At 51.0% G+C, this 22,258-nt stretch overlaps 1 protein-coding gene across 1 annotated transcript; it reads left to right on the forward strand.

The window, feature by feature from the left end:
• The first annotated feature begins 12,254 nt into the window (after positions 1 to 12,254).
• On the forward strand, positions 12,255 to 13,210 carry LOC147082038 (E3 ubiquitin/ISG15 ligase TRIM25-like). The gene has a single exon (XM_085980517.1). It carries the CDS (start codon positions 12,350 to 12,352, stop codon positions 13,025 to 13,027), a length of 678 nt encoding a protein of 225 aa, XP_085836643.1. The 5' UTR covers positions 12,255 to 12,349; the 3' UTR covers positions 13,028 to 13,210.
• Positions 13,211 to 22,258: the final 9,048 nt, after the last annotated feature.

Genomic DNA, 22,258 nt, shown 5'->3' on the forward strand with positions numbered 1-22,258 from the left:
TAACGAATCCCCCGACGCCCTCTCACGAGGGATGTGTGCCAGCGCCACCGGGGATCGGCTACAGACCCTCCACAATGACCTCTGCCACCCAGGGGTCACGCGGCTGTTCCACTTCATAAAGTCCCGCAACTTACCCTACTCGATTGAGGAAGTTCGGTCCCTGACCAGGAACTGTCGCATTTGCGCTGAGTGAAAGCCTCGGTTCTACCGCTCAGATAGAGCCCACTTAATCAAAGCTACACGGCCCTTTGAGCGGCTCAGCTTAGATTTCAAGGGCCCCCTCCCGTCCGTCGACCGCAATGTGTACTTCCTGAACATTGTGGACGAATACTCTCATTTCCCATTCGCCTTCCCCTGCCCAGACATGACCAGCGCCACGGTCATTAAATGCCTCAACAGCCTGTTCTGCCTGTTCGGTATGCCGAGCTACATCCATACGGATAGGGGGGCGTCCTTCATGAGTGAAGAGCTACGCCAGTACATGCTGTCCAGGGGGATCGCCACGAGCCTTACCACCAGCTACAACCCCCGGGGTAACGGTCAAGTGGAGCGAGAGAACGGGACAGTATGGAAAGCAGTCACTCTAGCTCTAAGGACCAAAGGCCTCCCTATCTCCCGCTGGCAGGAAGTCCTCCCAGATGTGCTCCATTCGATACGGTCGCTATTGTGTACTGCCACTAATGCCATGCCTCACGAGCGAATGTTTGTCTTTCCCCGGAAATCCACCTCAGGCGTATCCATGCCGTCATGGCTCTCCACCCCAGGTCCGGTATTCGTGCGAAGGCATGTGAGGGGCCACAAGACGGACCCTCTCATGGAGTCAGTGCACCTACTCCACGCCAACCCCCAATACGCGTATGTCCGGCACGCCGACGGAAGGGAGGACACCGTGTCCATAAAAGACGTCGCCCCAGCCGGTAATGACAACAACCACGACAACAGCAGCAACAACGACCACAGCAACTCTTACCCACCCACTACTCTTTCATCACCCCCGGAAGAACATCGACCAATGGTACCCCCACCAACTACCCCTTCAACAACCCTGGCGGCACCCCCGGCAGAGACCCAGGAGGCCACCGGGGACACCCAGCCGACACCCGCGGCACCACAACAGCCACGTCGGTCGCAGAGGACTATCAAACCCCCGAACAGACTAAATCTATAGAAGGGGTGAATGTGATGAAATATTCCATTCATCATTCATCAGTATTTCTCTGCCTGTGACTGTGGTTGGTTTCAGTTTCATTTCCATTGTATTGTACTGTGTGTAGGGCTCCGCCCATACCTGGCTCCTATGTAAGCTGGCCCAGCCTGCAGCACATCCAGTACGGCAGACCTCTGGATGGAAGATACATTCTCCTCTGTGTGTTACCTTCTAAGTCAATAAAAGCCTTGTTTTGTTTCGCTAACATCGAGTCTCGGATTTATTGAGGCACATCAGCCTGTACCGGATGCCCAGTTGTGGACAAGGGTCCCAGCAATGATTTATTGGTTTTCAAAACACTTCAGACCTTATATGACGATGTGAGATTTGAAATCTTCCCGGCTCTGTTTGATTTTTCAAAAATTGCTGTGCTATCAGGCTTGTGTAATAAAACATATGAGAGGCTCGACTAACAGATATTGTCTGAAAAACTTCAACAGTTTATGGAGAGAAATTCAGGTGGAGATATAGATGCAGTTCCAAGGGATAAGACCACACACCCCATTAGACAGCGAGGAAAACGGGATCGAGCTGAATGGTTGGGTATCGGGGCTACAGCAGGGATGGCCGCTTGGAACAGGATAGAGAAAGCATGTGGGAGCATGATGAAGCCATGCGAGAGCAATTAAGGGGCATTATGAGAGGGGAGAATAGGACAGTGACAGGGTCGTTGGATGAACAGCAACAAGTTTAGTGTATTTGAAGGAAATGGTTGACAACTTTCGGCAGACTCAGGAGAGAATTAATGAAGTAATATGTGACACAATGAAAGAAAGAAACATAGAAACATAGAAGATAGGAGCAGGAGTAGGCCATTCGGCCCCTCGAGCCTGCTCCGCCATTCGATGAGATCATGGCTGATCAACCAAACTCAGTACCCCGTACCTGCCTTCTCCCCATATCCCTTGATACCTTTAGCTCTTAGAAATATATCAAACTCCTTCTTGAATATATTTAAAGATTTGGCCTCAACCGCTTACTGTGGTAGAGAATTCCACAGGTTCACCACTCTCTGGGTGAAGAAATTCTTCCTCATCTCTGTCCTAAATCGCTTACCCCTTATCCTTAGACTATGACCCCTGACCCTCCGACACTCGGGAACATTCTACCTGCATCTAGTTTGTCCAGAGCTGTCAGAATTTTATAAGTTTCGATGAGATCCCCTCTTATTCTACTAAACTCCAGCGAGTATAAGCCCAATCGACCCAATCTCTCCTCATATGTCATTCCTGCCATCCCAGGGATCAGCCTTGTGAATCTTCGCTGAACTCCTTCCATGGCAAGAACATCCTTCCTCAGATAAGGCGACCAAAACTGCACACAGTACTCAAGGTGTGTTCTCACCAAGGCCCTGTACAACTGTAGCAGGACATCCTTGCCCCTGTACTCAAAGCCTTTCGCTATGAAGGCCAACATACCATTTGCCTTCTTCACCGCCTGCTGCACCTGCATGCTTACCTTCAGTGACTGGTGCACAAGGACACCAAGGTCTCGTTGCACTTCCCCTTCTCCCAATCTATTGCCATTCAGATAATAGTCTGCCTTTCTGATTTTGACACCAAAGTGGATAACCTCGCATTTATCCATGTTATATTTCATCTGCCACATCACCCAACCTGTCCAAATCATCCTGGAGTTTCTCGGTATCCTCCTCACAGCACACACGCCCACCCAGCTTTGAGTCATCTGCAAACTTGGAGATATTACATCTAGTTCCCTTATCTAGATCATTAATGTATATTGTGAATAGCTGGGGTCCAAGGACCGATCCCTGCGGTACCCCACTAGTCACTGCCTGCCACTCGGAAAAAGACCCGTTAATTCCTACTCTCTGCTTTCTGTCCGCCAACCAGTTCTCTATCCAAGTCAATACCTTGCCCCCAATCCCATGTGCCTTAACTTTACACGCTAATCTCTTATGCGGGACCTTATCGAAAGCCTTTTGAAAGTCCAAATACACCACATCCACTGGTTCTCCCTTATCTATTTTCTCAGTTACATCCTCAAAAAATTCCAGTAGATTAGTCAAGCACGATTTACCTTTTGTAAATCCATGTTGACTTTGTCCGATCCTGTCACTGTTTTCCAAGTGCTCAGCTATTACATCCTTTATAATGAACTCTAGCATTTTCCCCACTACCGATGTCAGGCTTACCGGTCTGTAATTCCCCGCTTTCTCTCTAGCACCCTTTTTGAATAGTGGGGTAACATTAGCTACCCTCCAATCCATGGGTACAGTTCCAGATTCCAGCGAATTTTGGAAGATGATCAGCAATGCATCTACTATTTCTAGGGCCACCTCCTTAAGTACCCTAGGATGTAGATTATCAGGCCCTGGGGATTTATCGGCCTTCAATCCCATCAATTTCCCTAACACCATTTCCCTACAAATACTGATTACGTTCAGTTCCTCCCTCTCATCAGACCCTATGTTCTCCAACATCTCTGGGAGGTTATTTGTGTCCTCCTTTGTGAAGACAGAACCAAAATATGCATTTAATAGGTCTGCCATTTCTTTGTTCCCCATTATAACTTCCCCTGCTCCTGACTGCAAGGGACCTACACTTGATTTCACTAATCTTTTTCTCTTCACATATCTATAAAAGCTCTTACAGTCAGTTTTTATGTTCCCTGCAAGCTTACTTTCATATTCTATTTTCCCCTTCTTAATTAATCCCTTTGTCCTCCTTTGTTGAATCCTAAATCACAGAATCACAGAATCACAGAAACCCCACAGTGCAGATAGAGGCTATTTCGGCCCATCGAGCCTGCACTGACACATATCCCACCCGATCCCCGTAACCCCTATACCAACACATATCACACCCTATCCCCGTAACCCCACGTATTTAATCCCCCTAACACTAAGGGTCAATTTATCATAGCCAATCAACCTAACTCGCACATCTTTGGACTGTGGGAGGAAACCGGAGCACCCGGAGAAAACCCACGCAAACACGGAGAGAATGTGCAAACTCCACACAGACAGTCGCCCGAGAGCGGATTCGAACCCGGGTCCCTGGCGCTGTGAGGCAACAGTGCTAACCACTATGCCACCGTGCTGCCCCCAATCCTCAGGGTTACTGCTTTTTCTGGCCAATTTATATGCCCTCTCCTTGGATCTTATGCTATCCCTAATTTTCCTTGTTAGCCACGGTTGAGTCACCCTTTTTGTTTTATTCTTATCCCAAACTGGGATGAACAACTTCTGTAGTTCATCCATGTGGTCTTTGAATCTTTGCCATTGCCTATCAATCCTACCCAATTCGCGCCTCATACCATCGTAGTTTCCTTTATTTAAATTCAGGACCCTAGTCTCCGAGTCAACTACTTCACTCTCCATCCAAATGAAGAATTCTATCATATTATGATCACTCTGACCCAAGGGGCCTCGTACAACAAGATTGCTAATTAATCCTCGAAATCTCATGATTCTGAAAACCACAGCATTTCATCATTCGATAATTAGCTTCACTTCTTCTGGTCCGACACTCCCTACTTTGCCTGTCACACAAGCACAGGCTGGAACTGGGTGTGGGTGGGTCAAAGTTCACTTTGCTGTTTTTGCAGCCAAGTACATGAGCCTGGGAACTGGGTGATTATCCTCAATGATGTGGAACACTTCCTTCCTTCAACGGGTTAAAAGGGAACACAGGTACAGGCGCAGGACTTTTTATGCTGTGTAGACTTGGAAAAGATCAACTCGGTCAACATCCAATCTGCTCTCGGTGAATAGTCTGACTTCTTGTTGCTGAATAAGGATCTAAAATATCATTAAACCAATGCTTTAGGGGGACTGGGTACTGCAGTGGGTTAGACAGTGACCTTTCCCCTCTGGGACCTGGCTTCACATCCAGCGCAGGCTGATGAGATGGAAATCCCCTCTATCTGCTGACTGCAAGGGTCCGGTGTGAAACGGGCAGCAACAGTTCTAAGTGTGCACGGGCCTACAACACAAAACTCTCCCTAATTTGTCCCCAATTACCTCACTCAGCGAGGCTTCAGGATGGCTGATGGGGGAAATGGGGATATAAAAATCACAATGGTACAGTAGGGGGTGTTCTGTTCTTCTGAGGTTGGGGCAGGCTAGAGAACCTTCACTGTGCTGTATCTGACCTGGGAGAGCTTGATGCTGACTCTGGGGACTGAATCATAACCTCAAAAACGGGTGGGTTGGGGTCAAGTGAGATGTTAAAACTTCAAGGGGGCGATTTCCCCCGGGTACTTTAGACGCTAAAGAGCCTCCGAAGGGCCCAAGATTGTGTCTTAAGCTGCAACGCTGGTTTAGCCCACGTTTAGCACAAGACGCCATCTTGGTAAAGGAGTTGAAGCCAGCGCTAGGAATGGACGCCCGGAGGATGGTTAAGCTGCCGATTGCCACTTAAGTTGCCAGCCGGCACTCATTAATGAGGCTGCGTGGAATTTTGGTGGCAAGCGCTTGTCCTAACACCCTCTCCTAACAGCGACCAGCTGATTGTCAGTAAACTCGTCCTTGCTGAGGATTTCCAGCGCTATTTAAAGGTAGATCACCTTTTACTGTTCACTTGCTGCTGGAGGTTTGAAGAGGACTTTTGAAACACATCGGGAAACTTTCTGGGACACTTTGTCAAGGCCTCATCAACACCTGTACAATGAGCTTTGGAACTTGGCCCCTTTACTGAGGCTTCTCAGTTTAAAAAGATTTCTTATTGAAGTATTGGGGAGATCCTAACCTCGTTAGATGCCGTGAATGCCGATAACCAACGACAAAGTTCAGGCGTGAAGTTGTCGAAATACCCAGTCATATCCCATCAGCTCTGCATTGGGTTTAAACAACATTCATTTCTCAATTTCTGCTTTAAAAGAACAGACGAAGCATAAATGCTGTCTGGGCGTGGAAAGTTCCCTCAGGCTTTGGCTGCCTTGTTTGTGGTGGTGTGTGACAGATGGACATTGGAGATCTCAGGAAGAGGAACAACTAACCTCATGTTAACTCAGTCCTGCTTCCTGCTGCCAGATAACAGCACGGCATTGCCAGTGGTCAGAGAGAAACCAGAATCCAGCTTCCCAGGCTGGCTTAGAGCAGAGGGAACAGACATGGACTTGGATTGAATAATTTGCAAGAAGAAAAAGTTACAGTTTGAATGCTTCACAGAGAATTATGATTTCATGCCATTTAATTGTGATATTCAGAGCTTCCCTGGATGGCTCAGTAGGTAAATGAACCCCTTGGTGTGGCACTGAGTCACACAGACCACAGGTCTTGGAGCTGATCCCAACTAGGGCAGTGATATGGGACTAAAACTGGTCTCAGTTTCTACTGGGCTTGGTAGGGGGGGAAGTGCACATGTGGATGCGATTAGGATCAGCCAAGATGCCCTCCATTGTTGAATAACCTGCCGACACTTGCAGTCTCGGCTCCTCCATGAAGAACAGCAACTTGTCTCCCATGGAACCTTGGCCCAGCTAAGGGGCTTCCGCTGAGGAGCAGAGTAAAGGGCAGAATAATGGGGGCACAAGGCAGGGGGAGGAAAAAGTGTTCTTCTGTCTTAAATTGGTTTTATGTTTCTGAGGAGCTGTGAATGACAGAAGTAAATACGGAAAATAATGCAACTAAATTCATTGAATTCTGCAGAAAGTGAGAAGAGACACTGAAAGGATACTGACCCTGTGACCTTTGCAATTTCCCATCCACGCTCATTGGGATCATGTAATGGGGGTGGGGGGTTCGAATTGTTGAAAGATGTTGGTGACTCAGTGACCGTTTCCTACAATTACATTTCAGAAATGCTTTGCTGCTCAAACTCCCAGCTGGAGACAGATGTGTGTTTGCTGTGATTTGTGTGAGTGCAGGAGGTGGGATAGATCGGAGATGATCCAGCATGTTGTCACCATGTGTTTCCTGACAAGTTGCTGCTACACTTCCCTTACTTGGGTGGATATTTTTAAACTCTTCCCGATTCAGGCCTGACACTGGACCTGTAATTTGGGCACATTTGTGTGTTGTAGAGGTCAATACTCGAGCTCTTCAGTTTCTGCCAGTGTTGTAGATGTTTCGGCTTCTGTCGTGGAAAACAAGGGGTTAAAAACCAGCTTCACTCAAGACAAGTCATGTCCCAGTTTAACTCGATGGATTTGTTGCAGCGATTGCTGGATTGGTTCACCAGATAGTTACTGAGGGAGGAGCCGAGCCCCTGAACTTCAAAAACAAATCTGCTATTTGATTTGTTCAGATATGTGTTCGGGAGTTTTATGAATTCAGGAAGACAATTCTTTAAACTCAGCTTGATTCCGGCAATCGGTTATTAATCACGAGCATGCTGCAAAACTTGAGTAAATGTTGGGGCAAGTGGCTCTGCTACACCCACACCCCTCCCCCTGTGCTCCCCCTCCTCCCCCGTGCTCCCCCTCCCCCTTCCACCCCCTCCCCCGTGCTCCCCCTCCCCCATGCTCCCCCTCCCCCCCGTGCTCCCCCTCACCCCCGTAATCACCCTCCCCCGTGCTCCCCCTCCCCCGTGCTCCCCCACGCACCCCCCCGTGCTCCCCTCCCCCCGCCCTGTGCTGGCCCCCAGTGCGCCCACTCCCCCCATGCTTCTCCCCCTCTCACCCCCGTGTTCCCCCCACAATGCTCCTACCCCCCACCGCATGTTTGTAGAGGGAAGTATGTTCACCAGAACATACTATTCCTGCTCTTCTTCAAATAATATGCTGGCATCTTTGACATTCACCTGAGCAGGTCCGCAGGGCCCCAGTTTAATGCAGCATCGGAAGGAAGGCACCTCCGACACTGCAGCACTCCCTCCGTACTGCCCTAGAGAGGGCTCACACACACACACACACACACACACACACACACACACACAGACACCTACACACACGGACACACACAGACACCTACACACACACGCACACGCACACACAGACACCTACACACACGGACACACACAGACACCTACACACACGCACACACACAGACACCTACACACATGCGCACACACACACATACACACACAGACACCTACACACACGCACACACACAGACACCTACACACACGCGCACACACAGACACCTACACACACGCACACACACAGACGCCTACACACATGCGCACACACACACATACACACACAGACACCTACACACACTCACACACACAGACACCTACACACACACACACACACACACATACACACACGCACACACACAGACACCTACACACATGCACACACACAGACACCTACACACACGCGCACACACAGACACCTACACACACGCGCACACACAGACACCTACACACACGCACACACACACACATACACAGACACAGACACCTACACATACACACACACACAGACACCTACACACACTCACACACACACATACACACACGCACACACACAGACACCTACACATACACACACACAGACACCTACACACACACACACACACACACATACACACACAGACACCTACACATACACACACACACAGACACCTACACACACACACACACACACACACACACACATACACACACAGACACCTACACATCCACACACACACACACACCTACACACACACACACACACACATACACACACAGACACCTACACATACACACACACACAGACACCTACACACACACACACACACACATACACACACAGACACCTACACACACACACACATACACACATACACACACGCACACACACAGACACCTACACACACGCGCACACACAGACACCTACACACACGCGCACACACAGACACCTACACACACGCGCACACACAGACACCTACACACACACACACACACACACATACACAGACACAGACACCTACACATACACACACACACAGACACCTACACACACACACACACACACACACACACATACACACACAGACACCTACACACACACACAGACACCTACACATACACACACACACACACACACACAGACACACATACACACACAGACACCTACACATACACACACACACAGACACCTACACACACACACACACACATACACACACAGACATCTACACATACACACACACACAGACACCTACACACACGCACACACACAGACACCTACACACACGCGCACACACACACATCTACACACACACACACACACACACACATACACAGACACCTACACACACATACACACACAGACACCTACACACACACACACACACACACACACACACACAGACACCTACACACACACGCACACACACAGACACCTACACACACACACACACACAGACACCTACACACACACGCACACACACAGACACCTACACACACGGACACACACAGACACCTACACACACTCACACACACAGACACCTACACACACGGACACACACAGACACCTACACATACACACACACACACACACACACACACACATACACATGGACACACACAGACACCTACACACACGGACACACACACACACACAGACACCTACACACACGGACACACACAGACACCTACACATACACACACACACACACACACACACACACACACATGGACACACACAGACACCTACACACACGGACACACACACACACACAGACACCTACACACACGGACACACAGACACCTACACACATGCACACACACAGGAACAGGATTCAGCCATTAAGCCCCTGGAGCCTGTTCCTCCTTTGAGTTCGATCATAGCTGATCTGTATCTTAACTCCATCTACCCGTCTTGGTTCTGTAACCCTTAATTGCCTTAGGAACAAAAATATATCAATTTCAGTTTTGAAGTTTGCAATTGACCTCCAGTCTTAACAGGATTTTGGGGGAAAGATACAAGATGAGAAAGTAGAATTAACATCATTAGTGCTTCCTACCCCTTTAGGTTCCATGGTCTGCACCGCAGAGCTGGACACAGTACTCGAGGTGGGACTGACCAGAGCTGGACACAGTACTCGAGGTGGGACTGACCAGAACTGGACACAGTACTCGAGGTGGGACTGACCAGAACTGGACACAGTACTCGAGGTGGGACTGAACAGAACCGGACACAGTACTCGAGGTGGGACTGACCAGAACTGGACACAGTACTCGAGGTGGGACTGACCAGGACCGGACACAGTACTCGAGGTGGGACTGACCAGAACTGGACACAGTACTCGAGGTGGGACTGACCAGAACTGGACACAGTACTCGAGGTGGGACTGACCAGAACTGGACACAGTACTCGAGGTGGGACTGACCAGAACTGGACACAGTACTCGAGGTGGGACTGACCAGAACTGGACATAGTACTCGAGGTGGGACTGACCAGAACTGGACACAGTACTCGAGGTGGGCCTGACCAGAACTGGACACAGTACTCGAGGTGGGACTGACCAGAACTGGACACAGTACTCGAGGTGGGACTGACCAGAACTGGACACAGTACTCGAGGTGGGACTGACCAGAACTGGACACAGTATTCGAGGTGGGACTGAACAGGACCGGACACAGTACTCGAGGTGGGACTGACCAGAACTGGACACAGTACTCGAGGTGGGACTGACCAGGACCGGACACAGTACTCGAGGTGGGACTGACCAGAACTGGACACAGTACTCGAGGTGGGACTGACCAGAACTGGACACAGTACTCGAGGTGGGACTGACCAGAACTGGACACAGTACTCGAGGTGGGACTGACCAGAACTAGACACAGTACTCGAGGTGGGACTGACCAGGACCGGACACAGTACTCGAGGTGGGACTGACCAGAACTGGACACAGTACTCGAGGTGGGACTGACCAGAACTGGACACAGTACTCGAGGTGGGACTGACCAGAACTGGACACAGTACTCGAGGTGGGACTGACCAGAACTAGACACAGTACTCGAGGTGGGACTGACCAGAACTGGACACAGAACTCGAGGTGGGACTGACCAGAACTGGACACAGTACTCGAGGTGGGACTGACCAGAACTGGACACAGTACTCGAGGTGGGACTGACCAGAACTGGACACAGTACTCGACGTGGGACTGACCAGAACTGGACACAGTACTCGAGGTGGGTCTGACCAGAACTGGACAAATTACTCGAGGTGGGACTGACCAGAACTGGACACAATACTCGAGGTGGGACTGACCAGAACTGGACACAGAACTCGAGGTGGGACTGACCAGAACTGGACACAGTACTCGAGGTGGGACTGACCAGAACTGGACACTGTACTCGAGGTGGGACTGACCAGAACTGGACACAGTACTCGAGGTGGGACTGACCAGAACTGGACACAGTACTAGAGGTGGGACTGACCAGAACTGGACACAGTACTCGAGGTGGGACTGACCAGAACTGGACACTGTACTCGAGGTGGTACTGACCAGAACTGGACACAGTACTCGAGGTGGGACTGACCAGAACTGGACACAGTACTCGAGGTGGGACTGACCAGAACTGGACACAGTACTTGAGGTGGGACTGACCAGAACTGGACACAGTACTCGAGGTGGGACTGACCAGAACTGGACACAGTACTCGAGGTGGGACTGACCAGAGCTGGACACAGTACTCGAGATGGATTTGACCAGTGCCTGTGCAGTTTGATCATGATTTCCTGTGACTGGATTCTCCTGTTCAGGATTTTTAGTCCAACATTATTTTGTCTTTGTTGTTGCAGCTCTGTGTTGGTTGGACATGTTTCGTGTTGAGTTTACTGAGACTTGTAGCCTCTGCTGCTTTGCTTTTTCCCATCTCTCTTTGCCCCTCTGATGAACCTTTAACTTTTTCTGTATATTTTTCTATTCCTCCCAGAGAGCTCCTTCCCCTTCCTCTCGGCAGGGTTTGTAAAGTTTATTTTTCCTCTTTATATCAGTTTTAATTTGTTTGTGAACTATTTTGGGTCTGGTTTGAGCTGATTAGTTTTGGGTCTGTGTTCCCTGGGCCCAGCTTGCTGTATTCTGGCTCCATATTGTAAAATTGCAATCTTGTTTTTCTGATTTTGGTTCTGAACTGCTGCTGCAGGCCTGAAAGTGTTAATCTTCAGCCAATGTGAGTCATAAAAGTGAAACTAACATTGTCACTCCCTGCACGGACTGTTTATAAGAGTTTCACTTCCTGCTCTGGCTCCTCGCTCTCTCCGGTGCTGTGTGAAAACTCTTCAGGTGCTGTAACAATGGAGCCCGGAGCTTTAGAGGCTGAATTAACCTGTGCTGTGTGTCTCCACGTGTACCAGGATCCTGTGATATTACCCTGTCTGCACAGTTTCTGTTTGAAATGTATTGAGGGAGTTTGGGCCCAGACAGCAGGCCCGGGAGGGTTTGAGTGTCCTCAGTGTCGCCGGAAATTCAACCCCAGGCCCAGTCTGGAGAGAAACTTCACGCTGTGTAATATAGTGGAAAAATACAACCGCTCACAGCCTGCTGCTGATTCAGCCGGTGTCATGTGTGATAACTGCATCGAGAATCCAACCCCAGCTGTGAAGACGTGTCTGAAATGTGAAACATCTTTTTGCTCCCTTCATTTAAAGCCACATTTACTGAAAGAGGCCTACAAAGATCACACCCTAATCGAACCCGTGACTGACCTTACAGAGAGACAGTGTCCGGAACATAAGAAGATCCTAGAATTCTACTGTAAAGATGATGAAGAGTGTGTGTGTGCTTCCTGTACAATAATAGGGAAACATAAACCCCACACACTGCTGAGCCTAGATCAGGCACACGCTGCAATTAAGGTGAGTGACACAATTCCCGATATTATATACAGTGAGCGAGAGTTCTCCTTTTTTAAATTATTCATTCCTGGGAAGTGGGCATCGCTGGCAAGGCCAGCATTTATTGCCCATCCCTAGTTGCCCGTGAGAAGGTGGTGGTGAGCCACCTTCTTGAACCGCTGCAGTCCGTGTGGTGAAGGTACTCCCATAGTGCTGTTAGTGGGGGAGTTCCAGGATTCTGATCCAGCGACGATGAAGGAACGGCGATATATTCCCAAGTCAGGTGGGACAGGACATACCCACTGGCTGCAGACAGTGCTGCTTTAGCCCAGTGTTTTTTGTTGCCCTGGGTCTGGGTGTTTGTTTTCTGTCAGTCAGATCTGCTCCCTCCCCTTTCTCTTACAGTCTGTCTGAGAGAGCAGGGTGGGCACTGGGAGGGGTGTGAGAGTGGCCCCGGGTGACTGCCCCTCACCCACACTCAGCCCCTCCTGGGGAGGGCACTGTAGAGCTCAGTAATTCACTGTGTGGGCACCTGTGAGAACTGGCACTCCATGGCATAGGGCTGGAGAGCAGAGCATGTTGTGGCCCTGTGTAACGCTGGGGGATTCTGCCCTCTGAGCAGCAGGGAGAGGACCATCACCGGTGGGGGAGTGAGGGACACCCACAGGGGGAGACTCAGGGGCTGGGTGGAGAAACTGTTCCTCACAACAAGAGGGAATTGCTGTTTGAGAAATGCTGGTGTGTTGGAGTCTGTCTCCCTTTCCCCGCGGCTGATTGCTGGAAATGGAGGAGCTGAGTCGCTGTGAAAATGCAGCACACGGTGTGTCACTGTGAAAAGAAGCCGGTGTGTGTGAGCTCACTCAGTTTATACAGGGCACGAGCCTCTTTACTGAGAGACACAGAAGGCAATATTCCTGCTCAGGGCCCAGACACTGAGGCCCCGAGATTCACGGGAAGGCAGGGAGGGAGCAGGGGGCCTGCCAGTGACCGGGAAACATGGAAATTCCGGGAACACGGGGGTCCGGCTGAATTTAACAGCACGACCTCATTAGAATTGTTTGACACTGTTTCCCTTCCAGCAGCGGAGCCACACGGCGAGGCTGAGCACTGCCGACGGGAAATCCTGCGGGACAAGGCAGGAGCCGGGGAACGCTGGGGACGGGGAATCAAAGATCAGGGCTTGTGGAGTGGGAGGGTGGGGGTGGGCTCGGAGCACAGCGGAGAGATTGTGGGGGGTGGGGGTGGAGGGAGCTGCCGGGAGAGAGATTGATGGCAGGGGAGAGAGAGAGGGCGGGGGAGAGAGAGATGGTGGGAGAGAGAGATGGCGGGGGAGAGAGATGGAGGAGGAGAGAGATGGAGGAGGAGAGAGAGATGGTGGGGGAGAGAGATGGCGGGGGAGAGAGAGATGGCAGGGAGAGAGAGATGGAGGAGGAGAGAGATGGAGGAGGAGAGAGATGGTGGGGGAGAGAGATGGCGGGGGAGAGAGAGATGGCAGGGAGAGAGATGGTGGGGGGGAGAGATGGAGAAGGAGAAAGATGGTGGAGGAGAGATATTCACCGAGGGGCATGACGCTGCCCAACATGCCAGCGACCAATAAGGTCAAGTGTCAACTCCGGGAATATATCTGAAAGAGGGAATATATGCTCTTGGTTAATATCTGACAGCAGTGATTGTTTAGGTTGCAAGCATAAAATATCCATAATCGTTGTCTAAATCAGTGCTACAATCTCACTAAATGATTTAATTTATAGAATAATGGGGGAACAATTGGGTGGCGCCCCCTTTGGAGCACTAACTTCGCCGGGTCATTCATTTTAGCCCCTCAAAAAAGTTATCGCCCCCGCGCCGGAAATGGAACGGTAACGTGTAGGGTGTTTTGGTTTGGGTTATTTGTCTGGTCAGTCAGTCGTGTGCCTGAGCTGCCCCAGCCCCGTGCGGTTCGAATCGCTTCCCCCTTTTAGTTCTGAGCACCGGACTTATTTACGAGTAGCGTTATAGACAAACGAGACCAGTGGTTCGGTGCAAAGAAAACCAAAGTTTATTAAAATAGAGAAACAATTACTATACAGAGAAAATCACTATGGATGCAACACAATTACACTTAGCGGGGGAGGAGAAACGGACATATCGAGGGAAAATTACTAAAATGACACTTTAGCAATTCCCCTTAATCCCACGCTTTACACCTATCTAGGTTGTCTTGTGATGGGCCAGAAAATTGATGCTTACCAGTCTAGGATATTGAAACGCTTGCTCCGTGCCCTGTTGCCTGTCGATGCTTTTAGGTTTTCACCGCCCCAAAGCAGAGATACCCCAGTAATTCAAACGTAGCTGCGGGTGTCCTACTTCCCTGGATGGGCTCTTCGTCGACGATCCTCTCGCTGGGTTGATAATACGGCAGGGCACTGGAGGCGAGGCGAGAGAGAGAGAGAGATGGCTTCCCGAGGGTTTAGTTATTCCCTTCCTGGTAGCCCTTATCTCCCGCCAGATCAGCTTATTTTTTGTCTGACCTGAACGTGTTGAAGCTCATACAAAGGGTACCGATCTGGGCCCATCGACCTGAATGGCCGGTTAATCGGTTTTAAACGTCTTATCAGTGTTCCCCGTTGTCCAACTGGTTTCGTGATGGGGCCATTCCAGTTTGAATGCCCCGTTGATCATTTGCAAACAGTGTTGATGTTCTCTAACGAAGGTCTGAATGCAGCTAAGCTTGTCCCATTACATATTGAATAGGCCTTGCTTGCTCTTGATTGCTTGTGCAAACAACCTTGATGGGTTTTAATCAGAGGCCCGAATGCCACTGGGTTTGCTTCTCATGCATAAATGCAGAAGGTCTGTCTGCATTCTAATTTCTGGAAAATTCCTTCTTTGTCAGTCCAAACTGAAACTTACAGGCCTTGGCCATGAGGTTGACTGCAGCCATCTTGTTGAGCCCTGGAGCCCTGGATTTTAAACTCAGTCCAACCAGGGTTTTTTTTTAAGCCAAAAGTAAATCTTCGGGGGAGACATGAAATTTGCGCATCCTTTCAGTCCCCCCTAGGATACTGAAACTTGCTTGAATTGTGCAATCAAGGTGAGCAAATTTCTAACTCCCCACAAACAACCTTCCCCTATATTTATCTATCCATAATCCCTCGACACATACATTCCCCTTACTTAGAGAAAACCGCAGTGCACGACAGGCATCTGTCGATAGAAACAATTACTATAGAGTCATAGAGTCATAGAGTCATAGAGATTTACAGCACAGAAAGAGGCCCTTCGGCCCATTGTGTCTGCGCCGCCCATCCATCCCTGTCCAGTCTAATCCCATTTTCCAGCATTTGGTCCATAGCCTTGTATGCAATGGCATTTCAAGTGCTCATCCAAATGCTTCTTGAATGTTGTGAGGGTTCCTGCCTCTACCACCCTTTCAGGCATTGAATTCCACATTCCAACCACCCTCTGGGTGAAAAAGTTCCTCCTCAAATCCCCTCTAAATCTCCTGCCCCTTACCCTGAATCTATGCCCCCTTGTTATTGACCCCCCCACTAAGGGGAAAAGTTCCTCTTTATCTACCCTATCTATGCCCCTCATCATTTTGTACACCTCAATCAGGTCCCCCCTCAGCCTTCTCTGCTCCAAGGAAAACAACCCCAGCCTGTCCAGCCTGTTACAATAGTCCAAGCACGGAGGCGTCCAACACCCTGCACTACTTGGGAATCATAAAACTTTATTACAACACATAACCTTTAATAAAAATCAACATCAGGCCAAAACCATATTTATTAAAAATAATGAATGGAAGGAACGAGCTTTATTAAAAATAACAAACGGATCTGCCATCACTCGGCAGTGATATGACACAAAGCTCACACGGGTGTTTCTTCTTCCACCCGGGCATACCGGTCCTTCCACAACCTTTTTGCTTTAAATTCTACCTCAGGACCCTTTCTCCTACACTGGACACAAACCAGGTAGAGGACGATCCCTAGCTGACAGACTACTAAAACGTGGGATGCCATTCGAATCCAGGAGGGGACCACTATACTCTCAAAAAGTCCCACCAGGGCGGGGTCGTAATATGTAAAATGTCGGCCCCTATCTGTACAGTCTTCTGTTCCAAAGTGTAGAAGTGCTTTTGCGATACTAGAACGGCTTTTAATAATTTGGTAAGGTGCTCTGGGAGAGGGGGAATCGGGTAACCGAAGTGGGCGACATATTTACCATTAATCTGGGTCTGCAGCTCGATGTCATCTAAACTGTTGATGACCGAGGACCCCGTGTTAAAACCAGTTAAAATGTCATTAAAAACACCCCTTCTTTGCTTCCCAACCCCGTCCCAAATCTCGTAGTGAGTATACAATGCAGTCTTATTGACCTCTGAAAAGTCAAATTCACGGAATTTTCGAAACATGTCTGCTAATAGGGCTTGATACACTTTTGCAGTCTCTGCGGGGCACCACGCGGGTAAGTGTACCTCATTGAGGTTTAAAATCACAGAGGCCACCGCGTAATGCACCCCTTGGTACAGCACCTGGTCTGTGGGTACTAGCACCAGGCCATTCCCTGGTCCCTTGGTGGTGGCGGGGCATCCTTCTGCTACTGTCCGTGATGTCGGGGTCATGGGCAGGGGCCGTCGGGGGCGGGTCACTAGTTCAGTGGCATTAACCGAGATTGGGGAGTACGGGATCGCGCATGCAGCCAGGCGGGGCTCCCAGTCCATCCCCCTCCCATTATTTTGCCACTGACTGCGGAAAATGATGGAAATGTCTGTGGGGCAGACTTTCTCTGATCCCCACATACAGACGTAGATCCCCTGATCCGGTTCCCTCCATTTATCCCAGCACACACTTAACCCTCCCTGGGTCCCTGTAATGGTCCTGTGAGTGTCATTCCCTAACCTTTCCCACTCTACCCTGGGGTTCCCCATGTCTTTGCTTAACTTTCTGAGCCACCACCACCTATCCAGGGGAACATTCCCTTTACACGTCAAACATATTCTTTTGCCCACGGTGACGCTAATCCTTGGGGTGACGATTCGTATCATCGGGCACTGGAGGGAGGCCTCCCCATACGTGAAGCCGGTCTCGCCAGAATACTGGGTTGAATTGGATCCCAGCCATCCTGGCCAGCTCCCCTCGTGGACATAGGAGATGATTTCATCCGCCTCCCGTAGACCACTTCCATCGTGTGCTAGGGGCGCGCTCTTCCCCGAGCATCCGAAGATATGATGGTCCTCGACATCGCCCCTTCTCGCGAGGCTCAGCCCGAACAGGGCGAGCAGGATTATGCCTCTGCACATTTCGAAATTCTGAAAAAGACATAAAAGCACCTAGCCAGGTTCCCTGGAGGCTCCCTGGCTCGGGGGAAGTGTGATCGGGCCCCGCGACTTCGGCTCACGTAGACAGCACTCTGGAATGGTTCCATACTTAAAACTTATAGACTACCGGTTCCTTACATAGGATTAAATTAAAACACCCTAACTTAACCTTATCATATTACTTAAAATTATACTACCTAAACTATATACAACCGCTGCCCGTCTCCAGGTGGCCAGCCTAATCCCTGTTTGGGCTGCTGCAGGCTGCTCCCTGTGGCGTGGCTGCACTGATCTCCACTTCTGGTCCCTCGCAGCTTATGGCTGCTGGCTGGGGACCTCTGTCTTTCGGCTTCTCTCTGACCCGGGAGGCCGCCCTTTTTAACTGAAGAGCCGGTGACCATAATTTTCTGTGCTGGGGTGGCCGAGGAGACCTCCTAGGGAGTGCTACCAGTGGGGCTACCCTGACGAGCGGAGCCTTGGCTTGGGTCACAGTCCTCGCTGGCTGGGGGCCTTTTCCCTCGGGGCCCCTCCCCTCCCAAACCTGAACTGGGGATGGGCAACCCCTCGCCACCGGCTGCCGGTGGCTGAGGGTCTTCCCCTCCAGGTTCAAAACCTGGTTCGGGCTCGGGGCCATCTGATTCGGGCTCCTTCTCCTCGGGATCCCATAGGAGAGGGGGAATAGTCTGGACAAAGTGCTGGGGAACTTCTCCCTTGACGCACGCGACTGCACCTGCGTGTGCAGCCTGCGTGAGCGTACCCGCTGCGGGCTGAGGATTTCTAACCTCGGGTGGAATCCCAGCTGCCTGTTTCCCTGCCTCCGGCTTAAACAACTTACATTGATTCACATGGAAACATTTTGTGCGCCGGGGCATTTTTACTGCGTAAACCATGGGGTTGGCTTTATCGACTATGCTATAGGGTCCCATGTACAGTGGCTCTAAACTCCCTACTCGGGCGTAGTTCCTAACCATCACTTGGTCCCCTATCTCCCACTGGTGACTCTTGCTAGGCTCGAGCAGCAACCGGTTATTCCGATGCTGCTTCCCCATGCTACTTGCTGCCTGTTCATATATCTGTTTCAGGCGCTCGAGGAGTGTTCGGGAGAATTTATCCCGATTTATCTCCCGAAGTTGCCCTTCAGTAAGAACTGGGGCTAGGACATGGGTGGGGGTCCTCATAACCCTACCGGTCATGAGTTCGTGCGGGGAATACCCTGTACCCTTGGACTGGCTGGCCCGGATCCCCATGAGGACTAGAGGCAGGACCTCCGCCCATTTTTGGGGCGAGCTCACTGTCTCCTTCCTCAACTTTTCTTTAACGGTGCGGTTCATGCGCTCCACAATCCCTGAGGACTGTGGATTGTGAGCTACGTGCCACTTCCCCTTGATGCCGAGCAGCATAAGTGTGTTCTGCATGACTTGGCCAGTGAAGTGGCTTTCCTGGTCGGACTCCACGAACTGGGGCAGTCCCCACCGCGAGAACACATCTCGCACCAAGACCCTTGCAGTCCCCAATGCTGTGGCCGTTTTGCAGGGGAAGGCTTCCACCCACTTGGAAAACACGTCTACCAGGACGAGGCAGTATTTGTAGCCTCCCTGGGCGGTGGGCTGTGGCCCGATGTAGTCGATCTCGATCGACTGCCATGGTCCCTCTACCCTCCTAACGTGTCCCATGGGCACCTTCCTTCTGTGGGGGTCGGGGTTGTTTGCAGCGCACACAAGACAGCTAGCACAGAACTCGCGGACGTCTTCCCGGAGTGCTGGCCACCATCCCACCTGTTCCACCAGTTGCCAGGTGGTCCCAGGCCCGGGGTGTCCCACTCCCAGACCCTCATGGGCCAGTTGAAGGAACTCCCTCCGGTGTTGCTGGGGTACTACCCACTGTTCTTCTTTGAACAGCATGCCTTCCCTTATGGAGAGGGCCGCTGCGCCGTAAGGGCCTTCTACCTTCCTGCCCTCCATTACTGCACTAATGACAACTTTCAGGACAGGGTCCTGGGCTTGGATCGTTTTAAGGTCCGGGGCTAACACTACTCCTAAGCTCCCTTGGGTCCCATCCCTGCCTCTAACTGCCGCCACGGGCCCGGACTCATACGGGTCCCAGAAAGTGCCTGCATGTGCACCCTCCTTGGCCAGCATGTCGGCTTGCTGGTTACCCTGGCTGCGGGGTTCTGTGGAGGAATGGGCCTTCACTTTGTGGATGAAGACCTCGCCTTCCTCCCCCCACAGCTGCCAGGATTTTCTCCAGCAGGGGCTTTACTGTTAAGGGCCTCCCGTCGGCGGAGGTATACCCGCGACGGGACCAGATGGCCAGGTATTCCGTACACGAGTTGCAAGTGAACATGCTGTCTGAGCAAATCGTGTATGGGGTGGGGAAGATTTCGGGGTGGGTAACCACGTACACCACCGTGGACAGTTCAGCCTGTTGGGCACTCATGGTGCTGGGGAGCTTGATCGCCAGGGCAATGTTTGCCGTTGGGTCATAAACTCCACAACCCGTGAGTCGTTCGCCAGCAGATACCATGCTGGAACCGTCTACATAGATTTTGCGGCCTGACGGGTGTATCCCGGCCCATAAACCTACGATCACCTCCCATACCCCTTCTATGGAACACCGATGGGCTGTTCCAAGATATACCATATTGGCCGCGAGCTTTGGCTCGCAAAGGCCCCTCACCTTCAGATCCATCTGCGAGAGGAGGAGGGTCCAGCACGCAATGCGTGCACTGCTGACTGTCCCATCTTTAATCCTCCCATCCAGAAGCATCTGGGTGGGCGTGTGGTGTGTGAGGAGGGTGATGGGAGAGGTGCCTGTGAAGATCAAGGATCTTTTCACAGCCCAATACATGGCCAAAAGGTGCTGTTCGCAAATTGAGTAGCTCCTCTCCACATCAGTGAGTACTCTGGAGGAGTGGACCACGGGCCTTAGCCTGCCGCGCCGCTCCTGGAGCAGCACAGCACTGAGACTATCCCCGCTGGCCGCTACCTCCAAGAAGAACTCTTTCCCCCCATCTATGGCTCCTAGGGCTGGTGCGGTCTGCAAGTCTCCCTTGAGCTTGACAAATGCTGCCTGGCAACCCTCATCCCAAGACCACTCCAATCCTTTGTGTAGGAGTCGGAGCAAAGGGGCTGCTGTGGCTGCATAGTCTTCAATGAAGTCCCTGCAGTACCCCGTTAACCCTAGGAACGACCTCACACCTCTCACTGTGTTGGGGACCGGCAACTCTTGGACCGCTTCCCTCCTAGCCTTGTCTATGGCTCTCTCCCCTGCGCGGACGGTTAGGCCCAGGAATTTAACTTCCCGCTGGCCGATCTGCGCCTTTTTCAGGTTGACTTTGAACCTTTTACTCTGTAGCAGCTCCAGCAGTTCGGCGAATAGCGGGCCATGCTCCCCGACTGAGTCGGTAAACAAGAGCAGGTCATCCACATACTGCAGCAACTGGGTGGGCTGACTAAATTCCTTTAAGCTATCCACCATACACTGGTGGAAGATGCTGGGGCTGATATGGAAGCCTTGTGGCAAGCAGTTCCAAGTATTCCAAGCCCCTTAAAAGAAAAGCAAATTTATACTGGTCCTCCCTCCTCAAGGGGATGGACCAAAACCCATTTGAAATATCCAGCACCGTGAACGTGCTCGCAGATGCTGGAATATTCCCGATGAGGTCGGCCACTGCTGTCACTGTGGGGGCACATGCGGGGATATTGCTGTTGAGCACCCGATAGTCCACCGTGGCTCTCCATGAATTGTCCGGTTTTCTAACCGGCCAAAGCGGAGAGTTAACATGGGTGGCTATGGGCCTCAACACTCCCTGCTGTACTAAAGAGGACATGGCTGCCTCCATGTCAGGCTCTGCTTCTCTGGGGAAGTTATATTGCTTCTGGGGCCGGGCCATGGGGTCCCCATCTACTCTGACCTCAAACCCGGTGACCCTCCCACAGTCGTGTTTGTGCGTGGCAAACGCAGCTAGGTTAGCCTGCACGAATGCCTGAAATTCCCTCGGGACACCGTCGACCATGAGTCCGAGGTTGTAACCTTCTTTCGGCTTCACAGTACACAGGGTCCCCTTC

Source organism: Somniosus microcephalus, unplaced genomic scaffold, assembly GCF_052327205.1.
Source record: "Somniosus microcephalus isolate GS21.2 unplaced genomic scaffold, FLI_Smic_1.0 scaffold221, whole genome shotgun sequence".
NCBI classification, from domain to species: domain Eukaryota; kingdom Metazoa; phylum Chordata; class Chondrichthyes; order Squaliformes; family Somniosidae; genus Somniosus; species Somniosus microcephalus.

Bases quoted from the DNA above. Each gene is read 5' to 3' on its own strand.
- LOC147082038 (XM_085980517.1), top strand. From the start codon at position 12,350: ATGGAGCCCGGAGCTTTAGAGGCTGAATTAACCTGTGCTGTGTGTCTC.